This window comes from Heloderma suspectum, chromosome 1 (genome assembly GCF_057233095.1).
Source record: "Heloderma suspectum isolate Gila_16-S chromosome 1, 16-S_ref, whole genome shotgun sequence".
NCBI lineage: Eukaryota > Metazoa > Chordata > Lepidosauria > Squamata > Helodermatidae > Heloderma > Heloderma suspectum.
In genome coordinates this window covers 325,692,224-325,710,730 of record NC_139458.1, presented here as the reverse complement: position 1 = coordinate 325,710,730, position 18,507 = coordinate 325,692,224, and the positions used below count along the sequence as shown (strand labels likewise).

Genomic DNA, 18,507 nt, shown 5'->3' with positions numbered 1-18,507 from the left:
GCAGGGAATGCTGATCAAATTTGCAGATGACACAAAATTGGGAGGGATAGCTAATACTTTGGAAGACAGAAACAAAATTCAAAGTGATCTGGATAGACTGGAGCGCTGGGCAGAAAACAACAGAATGGCATTTAATAGGGACAAATGCCAAGTTCTGCACCTAGGAAAAAGAAACCAAATGCACAGTTACAAGATGGGGGATACGTGGCTCAACAACACTACAAGTGAGAAGGATCTTGGAATTGTTGTCAATCACAAGCTGAATATGAGCCAACCATGTGATGTGGCTGCAAAAAAGGCATATGCTATTCATAGGCTGCATTCATAGAAGCATCGCTTCCAAATCCCGGGAAGTACTAGTTCCCCTCTACTCAGCACTGGTTAGGCCTCATCTGGAGTACTGTGTCCAGTTCTGGGCACCACACTTTAAGAAGGATGCAGACAAACTGGAGAGGGTTCAGAGGAGGGCAACAAAGATGATCAGAGGACTGGAAACAAAGCCCTATGAAGAGAGACTGAAAGAACTGGGCATGTTTAGCCTTCAGAAGAGAAGACTGAGGGGAGATATGATAGCACTCTTCCAGTACTTGAAAGGTTGTCACAGAGAAGAAGGCCAGGATCTCTTCTTGATCATCCCAGAGTACAGGACATGGAATAATGGGCTCAAGTTACAGGAAGCCAGATTCCGGCTGAACATCAGGAAAAACGTCCTGACTGTAAGAGCAATACGACAGTGGAACCAATTACCTGGGGAGGTGGTGGGCTCTCCCACACTGGAGGCCTTCAAGACGAGGCTGGACAGCCATTTGTCAGGGATGCTCTGACTTGGATTCCTGCATTGAGCAGGGGGTTGGACTCGATGGCCTTGTAGGCCCCTTCCAACCCTACTATTCTATGATTCTATGGAACAGTGTCCATGAATACAGCTGGCTCCCCCTTCAGACCTTCTCTGAAAGTGGCATGCTCGCAGGAAGAAGCCAGGCTAGGGGGCATAATACTAAGGGCAGGGGCAGCAGCACTACCCTGCTATCCTTTAATCACCTGGGGTCCCTTCACATACAACAACATGCGAAGGGAGGTAAAGATGTCAGGAAAGCTAATCAATGATCTCCCCTTCATGTCTAGTTTGAGCCCACGTTAGATAGTGAGGCCAAAACAACATTCTATTTATCTAATACCTGAGCGGGAAACCATTCCACTCATTGTCTTGAAGTGTCTCCATTCCCTCCTTCCGTATTTCTCCAGGATCTCTTCAGGGGTCATATGTTTCGTACCATGACTTGCCCTGTGTGATACATGCATGTGTCAAGAATTAAAGACATGAATTTTATCCAAAATTTTGAACTTTTCCCTCCCCACAATTACAATATGGTAACTCTAAACAACACCCAACAAGATCTAACAACCACCAGATAATAGTTATACATTTCTTCAAGAAAAAATCCTAAAGATTTCTGGGATTCAGATTTGCTGTTATAGCCTCTACAGTTTATCCTTATCTAGTCTCTGAATTCCATACAACTTGGATCAGACAGGCAGATCATTCCATTTGTCAGGTCCTATCAAAAATTGTTGATATTTTTAGAGTCTTGACAAAAGATTGATTTTACTTTGCTTTATTCTGTACCTTTTTTAGGTCTTATGTTATGTTATTATCTTATGTTATATGTTCTTACATTTTATGGTTTTAAGCTCTATTTTGTGAACTGCCTACAGAGCTTTGGCTTGACTTGTATCTATCTTTTGAATACATCTTTAGTTAACTAACTGGAAGGACTGCTTTGTTAAGTTACTCTGAAGAGACTTAAGTTGGTCACTTTATTGAAGAATGTAATTCTGTTTATTTAAAGTATTAATAACATTAACTCTGTTAATCACACCAGATTCAAACACATAGACTCTGATAATTAGACTGATAGACAATAGTGAATCCACAGAACACAAAGACCATTTATTAGTTTAGCCACATATTGGTTTATTATGCTAAAGAGTTGAAGGAAGGATTTGTGGAGGACAGAGAGCAAGTTGTGGAACTGATGGTTCCTTTGTTCAAATTCTGCTTTCACAATAGTGTCTGTGTGGCAGCTGCAGAACCAATGCCTTTTGCTCCTGGAATGTTTGTGGCCCAGAATATCTCTCCCAAATGTGGCATTTTATCTAGTCCTGTTCAGGCACAAAGCCCAGAGAGGGTGTGTAAAGCCATGTGAAAGACACCGGGGCCCCACATTCTGGCTTTGCCACGCCCCCAACATTCCTGTGTGCGCCCACTCCCCCAGTCCCCACCATACTTGGTTGAATGGCAAGGTCTCAAGAGAGAATCTATTCACATTCCCTTGAACATGACAAGGTATCTCCGCACAATCAAGGCTGGACGAATGCGAGTAGAAATCCTTTTCAGATCTTGCCACTTGACCCTTTGTCATTCCAACTTAGCCCAACCATAGATGGCACATTAAGAGTCAAGCAAAAGTTCCTTCTTAAGGATTGTGGCTGGGGAAAAAAACAGAACCCAAGCTTTTTAAGGTATTATACTGCAAACTTGAATAGAGTTTAGGATGCAAGTGGAGGATCTCCATTACAAGAAGTAATTTTTATTTAGAATTATTACAATCAGATTACTAAGGGAGCAATCCTATGGCTGCTAGTCCGTGGCTAGATGGCCATAGGATATGTGGGTTTCTGGGAACCAAACTCAGAGCCCATGCTCTGAGGTCAGTTCCTGGAGAACCGATCTCCCCCCCCTCCCCCTCCACACTGCCTCACAGGCAGCACTGAATGGCCCCGTGCTCCGCGCTCACAAAAGGAGCATGGAGTGGCCAAAACAGGGCATTCCGGGGCGGGGAAGACACATCCTATGTGCTGTCTTCCACCCCCGCTCTGCTTTCCCACAGCTAGACAGCCGAAATCGGCTGTCTAGCCGCAAATGCAGGGCAGGAGAAGCACGGAGGGGACAATCCCTTCTGTGCTTCTCCTGCCCTGCATTGGATAGGCGGTTGCCTCCGAGTTTGGAGGCGGCCATCTATCCCCATAGGATTGCACCCTAAGTAACTTGTCTGGGCATACACACATTCGAGTACAGAATGCAGGGGGCATGACTATGGTCTGAAAACAGAAAATTGTCATACAATTCACAAATTATAGGGACTGAAGTGTAAAACCTTTATGAGAAATTTAAGTGTTACCTCAAAACAGTTCCATCCTCTGCAAGTTTAAGGAAGTTCCCATCTTCCATATCCAGCACCAGGCCTTTACAGCTACATGTGTTCGGTTTCACCAATGGGGAGGACAAAGATGTATATAGTAAAGAACCTTGTATTCAAAATATACACAAGTGATATGAAGTGTGGTACAGACTGTGGTCTTAAGGACACTTAGGGCACAATTCTATGGACTGCCCCCTCACTGAGTGGAAGCTCCCGAACTCGGAGGCTTCCAAGATTCCTATGCCCTGCTCGGCTGAAGCCAGCAGGGTGGGAGAAATGGCAGAGGTGAATTTGCCTTCCTGTCTTCCTATATTTTCTCTTTTCAGCCTGATTAGTGAGGGTGCTTTGGAGGAGGAGGGAAGAAGCCTGGAGAAGGCTCAAGATAAATCATATCCTGGCCTCTCCAGTCTCCTCCCCTTCCCACCCACCAGATCACCCCCCTTTCCCCCTCTCCAAGGTCAATTTTCTGACGTTGGAGAGGCAGCCAGTGTGGTTCTTTTCACACTGGCTTCAAGGGGGTAGGGGGCAGATCTCCAATTCCCCCTTCTGAGACTGGAGCATTGTCTCCAAGCTTAGAAAGGATTTTCGGAGTCATCCTATAGTCTCTGGGATGCTCGCTCAGGGACCACAGGATTGCTCTCTTAGGGAAACAGAGATACTCAATGTATGGGGGATGGATGACATCTGCATAAGACCTGGGAGTTTAGCACAACCTGTATGCTGGGGCAGTGGGGAGACCTGTCATCAGCCCACCTATGCCTTCCAACCAACACAACTGAGTAACTGCATATATTGTAAGACTTATAGCCAGGCCAGTATCTAGAGAGGCTGCAGAGCTATAAAAGACTGGAGTCCAGAATATGGCTTGCATGTTCATTCTTAGGTAGGTAATGTCTAGAGAAAAAATACAGCCACCCAGCCTAATGATAAGGATGAGAAACCCAACGTTCTGTCACCCACTAATAGTTTGATGGATTCTGCAGTCTCATTCAACCAAGTGAACCAAGGCACCACCAAACCAAGGAGGTTAGGATGAGTACCTGCCCAGCAGGGAGTAGGACAGAGCCATTCTTAAAGATATGTATGTTCTTTTCCCATATGCGATTAATGGACATACTTACTATTTTTAAATAGAATCACTTACCAGAAATCCCAGCTTTCAGGGGCTACATTTAACAGTTCTTTATCATAACCTTTCTCTTTTACCATGTACTGAGCAAAGCTTTCATATATAAGCTGCAAATTAAGAGAGAGAGAGAGAGAGAGAGAGAGAGTGAGCAATGTAACACTACATAAAATTAAATATACTGAGACACTCCAAGACTCTGTCACTTCACACTCGAGGGTCTACCTTATTAGCAGAAGAATATAAAAATGACAATGGTTTAGTTTAATACTTGTTAGATTCTTTACCAAAATGTTCAGAAATTTCACTTTTCCATGCCTCCAGTTTTTGATATGGCTCATAGTTACTTTTGAAAACATGAGTACTACACATTTAGCAAACTAGCTGAAGTAAGCAAGCGAGATGGGGGTGACTGAGGACACCTACTGTCCACAGCATTTGCTGTAATATTTATAGGGCATGGATCTTGGAGAAAGGTATATTTTCAATAAAATATTGCTATTTTTGAACAAGAAATGTGCAATCTCTTCCCCCATCATTGAATACAATCCTGTCCTGTCCAGTAAGCGTTGTTTGAATGCAAGCGCACATAGTGGCCTATCAGTACAATCCTATACATATCTTCTCAGAAGTAAGTGCCAGTGACTTAAATGGTACTTACTCCCCGGTGAGTATAGGACTGTAGTCTTAACTGCACAATCTTATTCATGTCTACTCAGAAGTATGCTCCACAGAGCTCAATTGCAACCTTAGGGCAATAGTGTCATTCCAATAGTGTCACTCCACAAACTCCAATAGCGTTAATGGAGCTCTTCTGAATGCAGTTGCCCATTATGCTTGCACAACTGGTTGTGCAAGCAGTTGCGCAACGGGCTACACAAGAGTTATGCTCAACTGGTTGTACAAGCACAATTCACAACCTCTTGTGTAACCACGCTTGCACAAACGTAACTTTAGTTGGATTCTTCTCTTGTGCATAGTTTAGAACCTAGTTTCCACTAGCACAACATCATTTGTGCTAACAGAATGACACAGTTGGATACTGCCCAAAGGGTTTAAATTGGTTTTAGAATTATTATTTTACCACAGGGAGCCTTATGAACTATAGTTTGGAAGTGGGGAGGCAGATAAAGGTATGTAAATAGGAAATGTTTAGCAGTATCTTCAAATTACAGGTCCTAAGACTCTTAGTGGGAATCCATGACACTTAAATTGTATAAAATAAGTACACCACCAGGATCCACAGTTGAAAGTGAGATTTTACACTGGTTATAGAAATAATAGATATCATGTAATAGTTACTTAGCATAATTGTGCCTGGCCCATGAGCAGAAACCAGTATCTTGCCCATACAGATTTTCAGCATATGTGCTCTTCAACCTCTATGATTCACTTCAGTGGGGCTTGCACAAAGGGTCCCTGTGGATATCGTTGTTCAGGAGTGGGAAATCTGTGGCCCTCCAGATGTTTTATCCTACACCTCCCATCATCCCTCACCAGTGGCTATGCTGGCAAAGGCTGATGGGAGTTGTAGGCCAAGACATCTGGAGGGCCACAAGCAGCCCACCCCGGCTACAGATATAAACGGGGGAGGAGCCAAGAGTACATAATTCTGTTTGTGTTCAAGTTTGTGTCCTTACTTGGTTTCAAAATAAGATGTGTCTTTTCCCCCAGCAAAATAAAAACTTGCTTTTTTCGAGATCATACACACAGAAAACATATTGTACTGCTTATGTAATATTTTTTAAACACATCTTTCAATTTGTATTGTAAGCAGTCTTATGGTAGTTCTCCCCCCCCCCCCCCAAGTATAAATCGAAAGGGTGCTGTTCTCATTTCTTAAACAGAAAACTTAAAAATGCAGAAATATAAGATTTCAAATCAGGATATCCATACTCGGAAAACAGACTGGACACACAGAAGTGGGTTGGCGGGATACCTCTCCTGAGCTCAAAGGCTGCAATCCAATGCATACTTACCTATGAGTAAGTATGCATTGAACCCGGTGGAAGTCACTTCTGGGGAAACATGTGCGTTTTCGACACAATCCTATCTACTTAGAAATACGTCCCAGTGAGTTCCACGGGCGATTCTCCCTCCGATCTAAGCGTATGCAGGATTCCAGCCTCACAGCACAATCGGATACGGGTTTGTTCAGAAGTTCAGCCCCGCTGCACGCAATGGGACTTATCCCCTCTAGCGGGTGTCTCTTCGCAGGAACACTGCCTAGGAACTTCGGGGCAGGACCTCTCGATCTAACCCGCAGGCCCGCTGGAAGGGCTGCTTGGGCGGGCCCCAAGCGCGCACCGCCTCTTTCCGCTTCCTCCAAAATCCACCGACCCGTCCCCGTCCTCCGCCGCCTGGGCTCGTTTCAGCCGCGCGAAGACGTGAGAGCGCCCTTGGGGCCGGCGTGACCCGCGCGGGGAACAGGCAGCGACACGCTCATGGCGCCCCACGCGCCGCCACCCCCTCCCCGGGAAAAGCCGCCCACCGAACCCCAGGATTCGGCTCGCGGAGCTTGCAAGCCGGTCGGCCGCCGCAGAAACTCCCTCCGCCCACGTTGCTGCTTTGCAACAACGCTGCCGCAGCCGGCGGGGCCGCGAGCGGAGAGGCGCCGCCCAGCCCGCCGCCCGGTCTGCCAGCTTGGCCGCTCACCCGCGCGCTCTCCACCAGGCTGTAGCGACACAGCGTGTGGTCCAGATCGAAACCGATCACTTCACAGTCGGCCAGAGAGAAGCAGCGGGCCATGGCGGCGGCCGCGCCTTCCTTTCCCTGCGCCACCAAGAGCAGCTGCTGCGCGTGTGGCGGCGGCTTCCTGCAGTAGCTGGCCCTACTCCGCCAGCTGCCGGTGCCCCGCGGCTCGGAGATCTCCTGCGCCCGCCTCTCCTCTTCCCTCGCGCGCTTCTGCCTGCGCCGTGCTGGCAGCGTCACGTGTGTCCCCTGGACGGAGGGGCACCAAAGTCATCCTTCTCCCCCCCCCCAATGCTCTCCTTTGCCTAGCATTGCCCAGTCGGGCCCTAGAGTAGGTGACAGGGGCCACGTGTGCCATGAAAGGCCATTTGAACCCAGGATCATCCCAGAGGTGCCATGTCCTGGAACATGGGCTGTATTAAAGGGTGTCTCTGAGAATGTGCAGAGAGCATTCTCAGACACCTTCCCTATCCACTAACAGATGAAACAGCCTTATTGTATAATTAAGGTGAGGTTCATCTGCAGACTGATTTGAGTCTTGTTGTCACTGTACTTCAGGCGGGTTAAGATATTAATTATGGATTTAAACCATTCCAGAGCTTTTATTTGTGTGGAACGCTGTGGGCGTGCTAGCTGCACTAGCACGCCTACCGGGCCTTGAGACCCCCTGGATCTGTCCAGTTTTGCATTTCCAACAGCAACCAGCCAGATGGATCTGGGAAGGTCACAAGCCGCCCTTCCTTACTCTTTGACAGTAACAACAGGCGTTCAGAAGTGTACTTGGCTCTCTGAACATAAGAGTGCTTCCAGAAGAGGATTTAATCGCCCTTTTGCCCTGCCTCGTTCTTGGAATTTTGCCCTTTCATTTTGGAAAAGCAGCTGCAGCCCTGATCCAAATCCCGCAGAGTTATTATTAGCCATGAAGGGAGATAGGGTGAGTGCCAGGTGTCCTCTGGAGGGGGCCTGGGGCAAAATGTGCCCTGGAGGAGCCCTTGTGCCATCTTCGTGCCTCCTCCCATTGATAAGCTTACCAGGCTGTAGTAGGGCAAGGGGTCCCTCTTTGTTTCCTTCCTTATGTTTTTACTAGGGCAGTGGGTGTGTTGTGAAGTGCTGTCCAAGGCGGCAACCATCCATCTTTTCCCCAGAATGCTTGTTTGTGCCCTGATGAGGCATTCTGGAAAATGAGGGGATGCTGGCAACATAGTCCCAGAATTTGCCCTACCATGCTCAGTGGTAACACCAGGCCTGGAGGTATAAATTTACAGGCTACAAGTTTTTAAGCCTACAATTTTTAAGCTTCCCAGTTTTTCTATCACTATTAGCACTCTCAGGAGGTGGGAGCACAATCTGTATTGAGCATGCAGGGGGAAAGAATGAGCCCCCCTCGTGGCTGAAATCTGAATTTGGGATTTCTTGGCCTACATAATCCACAATCTTAGCCACTACATTAAACAAGCTTTCCATAGGAGGGGATTGATATATTCAAAACCTAAAATAATCCAGATAACAGTGAAATGTTCAAATAAATGTTGCAGGAAATTCTTGCAGTAAAAAACCAGGCCAAAATATTTCCTTTTATAATAAAGTAGTTTTTCTTTGTAGCATACAGAAAACTAAAAGCTAAGAGCCCAGCCACAAGATTGAGTGTTCTAGCAGATTAAGTGTTTAGGATGGGCAGCCTCTAGTTACAAACCATGCTGCTACAGGCACTTAGTGCAACTTTTTTTAAAATAGAGGATGTTGCTGTAATTTTTCCATTGGGAACTAATGCTGCAAACCACAGGCAGGCTACAAAGTCTCACTGATTTCAGGGGGAGTTCATATCTCTGGCTGTTTATTTTTATACAATGTCTAGTGTCAGCATACTAATCCCCCCTTTTTTTGTTTTGTTTTTAAAGAGCAGTGCAGCAACCTTTCATTCTGCTACTGTAGAATATAACTTGCCTCCAAATTCCAGCTGGTTAGATCTGTTGAATGAAGAGGACATAAAAACCTTTCAACATGTATATGTTTTCCCAAATGTGATGCAGGCTGTGACAGATTTGTCCTTGTCTAGGAATTTTATGTGATAGGATTTTTGTATTTAGCTTGATCCTGGATCAGTGTCCTGCTACGGCTGGATCAAGCTTAGGTTAAACTAAGGGGCAATCCAAAAGCAAGGCAATAAGCAGGTAAAGGTTAAAGCAGAGGCAAGCAGTCAGATAGATACATGGGGTCAGGCTAAGGCAGGAGTGGTCAAGATAGTAGACAGAGGTCAAAACACAGGCAGTCAGATACATTACACTCCAGAAGCAGAGGCAAGGGAGGAGTCCAAGGGTCACTAGCATGGAGCATCAATCACAGGGCACAGTCAAGAGACAAGGAAGATGACACTAGAGCTGAAAGAACATCCTTGTTTCCAGCATTGACTAGACAAGTGAAATCTTTTACGACCAGAGCCCTGAGCTCACTCAGGGCTCAGATGCAGTACATTTGAGCTCTCTGGCCAGAACCCTACTCATGAGAAGTTACTGTCCCCTGAAGAGTCCTTCTTTGCAAGTGAGTGTTCCTTCTCACAGGAGCCCTACCTCTTGAGGCAATGATGTTCCTGGGGCCAGAAGGTTGCTTTGCCTCCAAGGCAGAGTCCCCTCTCCTTGACAGTGATAGACCTGCAGGCATCTCCTCTGAGGGCCCAGGCTCCTCCTGGTCTGGAGGCAGTGACTGATCTGGGTTGCCCTTGGTTTCTGGGAGCTCTAGCTCTTCCTCTGAGGAGGATTCCTCCAGTGGGGGTGTGACAATCAGGAGGTAATATATCCCATGCCATTTTCCAAGAGCAAAGTGCCACCACGGAATGTAGGTTCATCTCTGGTATAGGCTTCCAGAATTAATTAACAGGACTGGAATCAGACATGTCTTTTTATCGTTTACTTAAGAGTGCAATCCTATGCATGTTTAGACAGAGAGAAGGCCTACAACTACCAGCATTCCCCAGCCAGAAGGACTGGCTGGGGAATGCTGGGAGTTGTAGGCCTTTTCTCTGTCTAAACATGCATAGGATTTCATCCTTAAAAGCTTAAGCAGTTTTTACATGATGAAGATATAAGAGCATTTGAACAGGGACAAAAATATAAACCTGTTACAAGAAAAACACATTTTGAAAAGCTTCATAAATCTAATTTTAGGTTTGAGTTTCAGAAGCATGCTGAGAATAAAGAGATTAAAGCTTGATCTTGCCCAAATAACATTTCTGGCCTTAAAGGAAAAAGGAGTGTATAGAAATTAAGATGAAGAAAAATATTCTCTCCTAAAGTTCCTCTGTTTCGCTTCTCATATTTATTTGGTTTCTTATGTGCTCCTTACATGTGTTTTATGAAGAACAGAATTCAGCTCATAACATTTTCCAACATTCCCAGCTGAGGGAATGTAGTGCTGAGCTATACATTTCCTTACCATCCCATAACAGGATACCATCTGCTTTGCAGGTATGGTTTTGCTATTTTAAATCTGAGGTATTTTTCAGTTCTGTTTACTTCTCACAATATTTCATGTCATATTTCTCTTAAGCAGAACGTATGGATAATACATGTAAGCAGACATCCTTCCTTTGTATCTAAAGCACATTTTTCCTGACTTTACATGACAAAATGGTTCTACCTTGCTTTTCTCATGTTACTTAACAATAGCAAGCTCAGAGGTCAGCAAAAATTTCAGTCAAAGATCACAGCATGTCAGCAGGAATGCTTCCGCTTGAATCAAACTGATTCAATTTTAATCTGGAAAGATATTGGGGGGGAGCGATCCTATGGTCTTTGGAGAGCATCCCAGGGACCACAGGATTCTTCAGACCCGGCCCTTTGAGGCCATAGGCACTGCTACCTCAGAAGGAGGACTCCAGAATCTGATCCCTTCCCTGCCCCCCTGCAGCTACCACGGAAAGAGCCACAGTACCTGCATTGTGAGGTGGCAAAAGCAGCCTCAGAGGACCTCAGAGAGGTCTGAAAGTGGGCATTGCAGGGGGAGGAGAGAGGAGAGGCCAGGTTACAAGAAATCCTATGCCCTCTCCAGGAAAAACAGCAAAGAAGGATGGAGAGGTGAAAATTGCCTCTTTACTCCTCCAGCCCTGTTGGCAGCAGCCTGACAAGGCACTGGATACTCGGAAGCTTCCGAGATCAGAGGCGATGAGGGTGCAACCCATAGGATGGCACCCTAAATATTTCTTTTTTTTCTTTACGACAGCTACAGGAGAGACGTGAAAGACCAATATCTCCTTTAGGTTGAATATTGGCAAGGTAGCCTTTTATGCAGTTGGTGCAGGAGAAGTCTTTGAAAGACTTCTGGGGCAAATAGTTGTCACAAGACAGGATATACATTATGGGGAAAAACTTATTAAGGTGTTAAGAAATGGCTAAGTCTGGAACCCAGTGCTGCAATGAGCAAAGGTAGAAACAATTGTATTGGCCTTCCAGGTTCCAGCATAGCTCTAGCTGCTTATCCCATGTGTTGCTTCTGAGTTTGCCTGCATATAAATGATTTCAGCTCAAGCCTGGGTCAGTGTGCAGTAGCCAGATTCTGACCTTGTGCATATGCTCTCTAAATACCTTTTAAATACCTTTCACTTCTAGCCTTTCCTATCTCTTCCCCAGTCTCTCTCTGTGTGTCTTGTCTCAACATCCTGCCAAGCTCCAGTTCCATTCCACTAGGATTCATTGCTAGCTAGACACTGGAAAGATAAATATGTAGATTGGGGGTGGTGGTGGCTTAAAATGGAATACTTTGATCCAGGCAAATTGATTTGATTTAGATGCACATGTACACTGAGTTAACTGATTTGTAGCACAGGTTATAATTCATTTTTTAAATGTGTGTAGGTGTTTTGAATAACATCTTGTAGAAGTGAACTTGATGTTAATTGTTCCTTAACCTATGTGTACAAGGATATTTCAGGAAGTAATAGCAATTTCCAACATACAGCATAGGAAGCCATTTTGTTAATACTTTCCAAAACACCATGGTAAAGGATGGTGCCAATTAATTTATAAATAATAAGTATTATGTATTCCGGAAACACAAATGTTCCAGTTATATTACAGCTGTGATTTAATTACCCAGTAAAGAGAAAACAATAAAATAGTAAAGAGAAAACATAAAATAATATTGCAGTCATGGTTTCTCCTGCATTAAACTAACTCCTGATTTGTTTATAAAATTATTATCCCTTGCTTAGCCAAGAAAAGCATGTTTTACAGCTGTGTTTAATCATTACAATTATTTTGTGTAAGTAAACAAGACCTAAGCTGATATTAAATTAAATGGAATAGGATTTAATGGGATTAGAGGTAAAGGCAGGCTTTTATCAGGGAAAATGTTATTTTTAAAGGATGTACATCAGTAGACCACAAGCTGCGCATTTAAAAAAACTTTAAAATGTTATAATTTCCAAAAGTTGTATGTATATAAATGCTAACGGGCAGCGGGCTGTTGAACAATTGAACCATTAAGAGTTTATACATTTCTGTACAAACGTGCCAGACACTTCCTGTGAAGAGTAGCAGTCAGTCATAGCAACTCTTACGCTTGAGGTGAACCTACCCATCTTCAGCCCTGGCCAAGAGTGGAAGGCAAATGATGAAACTTTACATATAAATATGCACACAACATTGTTATATCAGGGGTATCAAATGAGTTGGAGGGCCAACTGTTCCAGCACAAGCAAAATAACCCAGCACCAGCACCATCCTCGATTCTCAGCTCTTCTCTCCCACTCAAGGTGTGAACACCCATAATCTACTTGCAACTCACAAGTTTCCATTTTCTAGATAATGTTCTCAGATGTTACTTCTAGTCCTCCAAACGTCTTTGGCAAAACACCTGTCTCCCCCCCCCTCAATTTGTCCTGCTAGTCTAAATTTCTTTGTCATCTAAAAGTGCAATCCTATGCATGTGTTGACAGAAAAAAGGCCTACAGCTCCCAGCATTCCCCAGCCAGCATAGGATTGCACCCTAAGTCTTCTTTTCCACTAACCAGAGGCTACTTATTCTACACCATTTCCCATTAACTGTAAATACTGGCATTTGCATTGCTAAGTTAAGTAGCATTTTAACTTAAGCAGCCTCTGCACTGGTATATATTTATTGATAAACCCACCCCTTTCCCAAACGGAGATACTATTTTGTATTCCTAACCCTGAAGATGGTCCAACAATTTGTGTAGAGTTGTGATGGAGGCCACAATAGCCTTTGAAAAGACCTCCCCAGGTTTTATGGTTGACAGCCTTGAGTTATACTCTCCGAACATTCTGCATCACTGTAGCATGATTCTGTGTCCATACAGATGGCTAAACTACCTTGAGATGAGCTCTCTCACCCTGGCAGAGTTTTGATCTCAATCATCCTGCAAAGGAGTATTTTATCACACGTCAGGGGCTTATATGGGATAATATGTGTGGCTGCCTGTGTGGTCTTCTGTGTGTGCCCTAAGAAATAAGATTTAGGGGGAAAAGGTACCCCAGCCCATCTGCTGGGGTGTGCAGATGAAGGGATAGAGTTTAGCTGATAGGAGCTGATGTATTGCTTGGGACTGGATAGTGTATGTAGGAAACTTAATCCAGATGAATTGGAAGTACTGTTGGTCAGGGGAACATGTTGATATAGGGGAGTCTTCCCCAACCTGGTGCCTTCCAAAAGTGTTGGATGCAATGTCCATCATTCCTGAGCTGCAGTCCAACACAAGGCATGAGGCTGGGGAAGGCTGATCCTGGGATAAGTGTACAGCATGCCTTGGATGGAATTGTACTCCCCCTTAAGATGCACATCAATAGCTTGGGGGTATTTCTTGATCCAGAACTGCTTCTGGATGCCCAGGTAGCGGTAGAAGCTAGGATTACTTTATTATCATCATCATCACCACCACCAGTTTTGCTGACATACCATCTGGCCATTGTCATTCATGCTTTAGACTGGACTACTAGAATGTGTTTTACATGGGCATGTGAAAAGCATCCAGAAATGTTCATTGGTCCTGAATGCTGCCAGTAGACAATTGTCTGTGGCTGGCTGAACAGAGCAGAGTACTCTGGCCCTCTGTGATCTCCATTGATTACGACTTCTGGACTCAATTTGGGGTTCTTACCTCTAAAGCCCTAAATGACTTCAGACCTGAAAGCCACAACACTCAGTTGGCCATCCTGAACTGAGGCTTCCCCAGAATGCTAGAGATTCTCCCTTGCTGTGGCAACTACTCTACCTCTTCTGAAAAGGAGTGGGGCGAGATGCTGAATGCAGACTATAAGTATGTCTCTGTGAGAATAGGGATGTACGAAAGTCACCTTTTTGAAGGGTGACATTCGCGGTGGGGGGGAGGCACTCCATCCTTCCCCCCCGAAATTCTGTCTGTCCGGCTCCGCTCCGCAGAGATTCCATGGAGCCACCGGCCGGGGCCGCCCACAGCTGGACATCCGGCCGCTGGGCAGCCTGCAGGGACGCAAATGGCGGCTGCCGTAGCTGCCGCCATTTGCGTCCCTGTATTTTGCCGTGATAGGCTACGTAAATATTTACGTAGCCTATCACGGCAAAAAAACAACAACAGGGAACGCAAATGGCGGTGGCTACAGCGGCCGTCATTTGCGTTCCCTTTTTTTTTGTTGCCGTGATAGGTTACGTAAATATTTACGTAGCCTATTATGGCGGGAAAAAAAGGGAACGCAAATGGCGGCCACTTTGCCATTTGTGCCCCTCTTTTGCCGTAATAACTTATGTAAATATTTACATAGGCTATCACGGCAAAAAAAAGGGAACGCAAATGGTGGCCGCCATAGCCGCTGCCATTTGCATTCCCTTTTTTTTGCCGTGATAGGCTACGTAAATACTTATGCAGCCTATCACGGCTTCTGTAGGGACGCAAATGGCATCCCTGCGTTAGCTGTGATAGGCTACATAAGTATGTAGCCTATCATGGCTATAGTGATGAAGCGAATGGCGGCTGTGGCCGTGGCCACTATTCGCAAGTCAGCGCGAACGGCAGCAGGTAAGTGTCCAGTTTCACGCGCCTTTTGCGGGGTGGGGGGCTTCATTCCGCCACGGCTTTCAGGGGGCTGAATGCACTGGCATTCGGCCCCCTGAAATCCATGGTGGAATTCTCTGACATCCCTATGTGAGAAATGTGTCTGAATTGCTATTGAGCACACAGCTCTGCTGTGGTAATTGGTTATGTTTGAAATGTAGATAGACTGGGAGAACTCCTTCCCAGTTTCCTTCAGGGTTACTACCTGATTACTGTTTCACTAACCCAAGTCAGCAAAATTCCACTTGATTCTTAAGGACAGAGTTAGCTGAAGAAAATAAAAACATGACCTGAATGCAGAGCCCTCCTCTCCTAGGACTGTGCTTACCTAAGAGAAAGATGCTTGAGAGAGAAAGAGGATTCAAGGAGGTACATTGGGTATGGGAAGGGTTGTACTCTCCTTACCCACATTCCTCTTTTGTGATGGAAGGATGGGCTTGGGTCTGTTTTTACATGATTTGGGTCCACCAGCTAGTTTGACTCTGTATTGAGTTGTTTTTTTAAAGGTAAGAGCCACGTGGAATGGTACAGCAAAGCATTTGGCCTCTAAAACTCAGAACCAGGGCTGGCCCTACCAGTAGGCAGACTGCGGTGGATTCCTCAGGCAGCAGATTTTGGGTGTCATGAAAGGGCAGGATATTGGTAGTTATTTAATGTATATGTAGTATTGTATATTTTTACTGCTGAGGTGGGGTGGGGTGGGGGAGGAGATGCTGCTTGTAGGATTTTTTGCTTCAGGCACCAATATAATTTGGCTGACTTTAAGTACTATGCACCTTGACCTGGTGAGTGATTTACAACTTCACCTCAGGCAGCAAAATGTCTTAGGCCAGCCTTCCTCAGAAACTAACATTTAAAACCTTTTTAAGGCTGTCAAAATAGAAGGGCCATGCCAGAGACAGGTGTGTATCAATGAACACCATTCACCACTACGTGTCCAGGATAATAACAACAACACAGTACTGGCATCCAAAGTGTCAGTGTAAGGTAGAATGGGTGACAGTAGAAATAATTATCCTTGACAGGATGTTGTCATGTTTTATTGTAGAGAAAATGACATTTCTTTTACAAGAGACTATTGGGGCAAGACTTTTTGATTCTTTGGAAATGGTGACTGAATGGTGACATTTGTTTGCGTAATAAAATATTAATCTGGGAAGGTCTTCAAAGAAGAGGAGAGGATTCCTCTGTGTGTGTGTGTGTGTGTGAGAGAGAGAGAGAGAGAGAGAGAAATTGAACTTGGAAAAGGCAAACCAGGAAGTACATGCAAAAAATAGTTTGTCCACATTTCAGCATATTAAAAGCAACAGGGCAGTCGGGTTAGTTATTCATTACCAAGAGCTAGAAAGCTTGCGGAGTCTCACTGCTATAGTACGTTTGAAGAGAATAAAGGGAATGCGAAGGAGGGGGAAAGGACGGAAGATTCTGGTGGAAGGTTTCTGTACTGTTTCTGTTTACCTGCTCCTTTGCGTCTAGATTTTTTGGCCCCTGACACAATGGTTTAGGTCTTTCTCTCTGATCAGAAGAGGAAGTGAAAAATTCCCCTGACACGAACAATTGCACGTCAGTGCTCAGATTTCAGTCCTGAGCGTGGAGCTGGAAGGCACGGAGGAAACTCTTGGTGAAGACTTTGGAGGGTGGGTGGGAGGTAGAGAAGAAGGAATTTTCTGGCTACAGCAAGATTTATTTATTTATTTGCCTTTTGTACCCTAAAAAAGGGGGGAATTCTGGAACATATGTTGAAATGACACTTGATGAAAAAAATGTTTGAAGTATTTGTGAATGCCTAGGGATAGGCAAAAGGAAGCTGAAGGAATACAAGCCACAGAGAAGGAGGGAGCAGCATGGGAAACTGCTGTCAGAAGAGTTGTGCTTGCTTAGAACCCTACATACCTTGGCTTTTCGAAGCATGTGACTGTGGATCAGGGGATAAGCCTGGCCAAACCATCTGCAACACTACTGTGATAGAGAGAGACTCCCAAATCCACTCCTCCTCTGTAGGAGATTCCAGCAAACCTGAACTGGTCCGAACCAAAGAAAAAGACCTGCCTCCTCTTCCTCCATCGGAGCAGACTCGCAAATTTGTGGCCCTGTTTGATTACCAAGCCCGTACAGAGGAAGACCTGAGCTTCCGAACTGGCGATAAGCTCGAAGTGCTGGACGCGTCTCAAGGGAGTTGGTGGATTGCAAAGCTGCTTGTGGAAAATGGCTTTGCCAAGCCTGGACAGAAGCGGCAAGGCTACATCCCAGCCAACTATGTTGCCCCTGACCAGAGTATTGAAGCCGAACCGTAAGTTCTGTTATGCCTAATGTCATGTGGACAACCATCATGTGGACAAATGGTCTTAGGCAGATCTAGGCCGCGAGCTACATTTGGAGGGCTGCAGCATTATTTTGGTAATCAGGAAATTTGAAACAAAGACAGATAGGCTGCCTTGCATACAAATAAGGATGGATAATTTATTCATTCCTATTTATTTATGCGACAGGGCAAGATAGTAAGAGGGTACTGCTGGTGTTATACTAGTAGCCTAGAAAATCGACATGAATTCTTCATAAATAATATTTAATTCGCTTTGAGAGAGGTAATGGTTATCTAGTCCTTAACGGATATAATATGTCGAAGTTCAAACTACCTAGGTGTTATATATAATCCCATAAAGTTCATTCCCTGTCCCATATACTCTCCCAGACAGTTGATTGCTGTTTGGAAGAAGCAGATCACAAGGTCTCTGCTTTAATTTGTGAAGTACAATGTAAAATGTGGGGGAAATTCCATTCTAAGCCTTTGGTTTCCCTATGATCACAGCATTGACAGTACTTGTTGGGGTCCCTAGATAAGAATGAAAGGCTTCCCCTCCTTGAAAACAAATGCTTTTTAGTATTTTGCTTTCAGTGAACCTGCTCTGGAACTTCCAAGACTCACCTGTTTCAGTGAGTTGAGAAGGGGTCATTTTGACCACTCTCCGTCACCCACAGCCATAGTAGGAAAAAAGTGCCTATTTAGGTCTGACTTGGAGGCATCTGATTGAAGAGGGGGAGAGTGCATGGTTCAGTGTGCAGATTCACCTATGCTTTCCCGACCTATTGAACTATAGGATTGTTACTTTAGTTATTTAAATATTTAGAAAACTATACAATCAAACTGTATATTATTGCACCAAAGACTGCTGAGATGTAATTGTCACTTTTATTGTACCTTGTTTACATTCCAGCAAAGACAGTGTGTGATTTGTATTTGCATGAAAGATAGGTGCTGCAGGAGCTTCCTCAATGTCACTCGCATTCATAGTTGGACTTGGGAATATGTGCTGAAAAAATATGGCTTCATATCCCAAGTGATTGTGGTTCCGTGGCACCTGTCTGCTGTGTTTTTACGGACATGTGCTTCCCATTTATATCATTATATTTCATTTAGAAAGCACCTAAAAATTAAGATATTGGCTGCC

The 18,507-nt window shown here is 44.8% G+C and overlaps 2 protein-coding genes across 3 annotated transcripts in view; one reads left to right on the top strand and one right to left on the bottom strand.

Annotated features, from left to right (window-relative positions):
• The window catches only part of NT5DC1 (5'-nucleotidase domain containing 1), a 214,556-nt gene extending 207,267 nt beyond the window's left edge, over positions 1–7,289 (bottom strand). Inside the window, exons 1-4 of one of the 2 annotated variants that reach the window (XM_084827382.1) lie at positions 6,985–7,289; positions 4,348–4,439; positions 3,183–3,254; positions 1,179–1,285 (exon numbers count right to left, since the gene is read on the bottom strand). In XM_084827382.1, the coding sequence (XP_084683508.1) occupies positions 1,179–1,285; positions 3,183–3,254; positions 4,348–4,439; positions 6,985–7,077 (364 nt within the window). In that variant the 5' untranslated portion in view covers positions 7,078–7,289. Of the gene's footprint in view, positions 1–1,178; positions 1,286–3,182; positions 3,255–4,347; positions 4,440–6,308; positions 6,829–6,984 lie in introns of those variants that run through there. The other variant, XM_084827381.1, reaches the window with a different exon arrangement.
• A 9,349-nt stretch (positions 7,290–16,638) lies between these two features.
• FRK (fyn related Src family tyrosine kinase) overlaps positions 16,639–18,507 on the top strand; it is a 60,908-nt gene continuing 59,039 nt past the window's right edge. Inside the window, exon 1 of the mRNA XM_084827349.1 lies at positions 16,639–17,348. Coding sequence (XP_084683475.1) covers positions 16,903–17,348 — 446 coding nt within the window. The 5' untranslated portion in view covers positions 16,639–16,902. The remainder of the gene's footprint in view (positions 17,349–18,507) is intronic.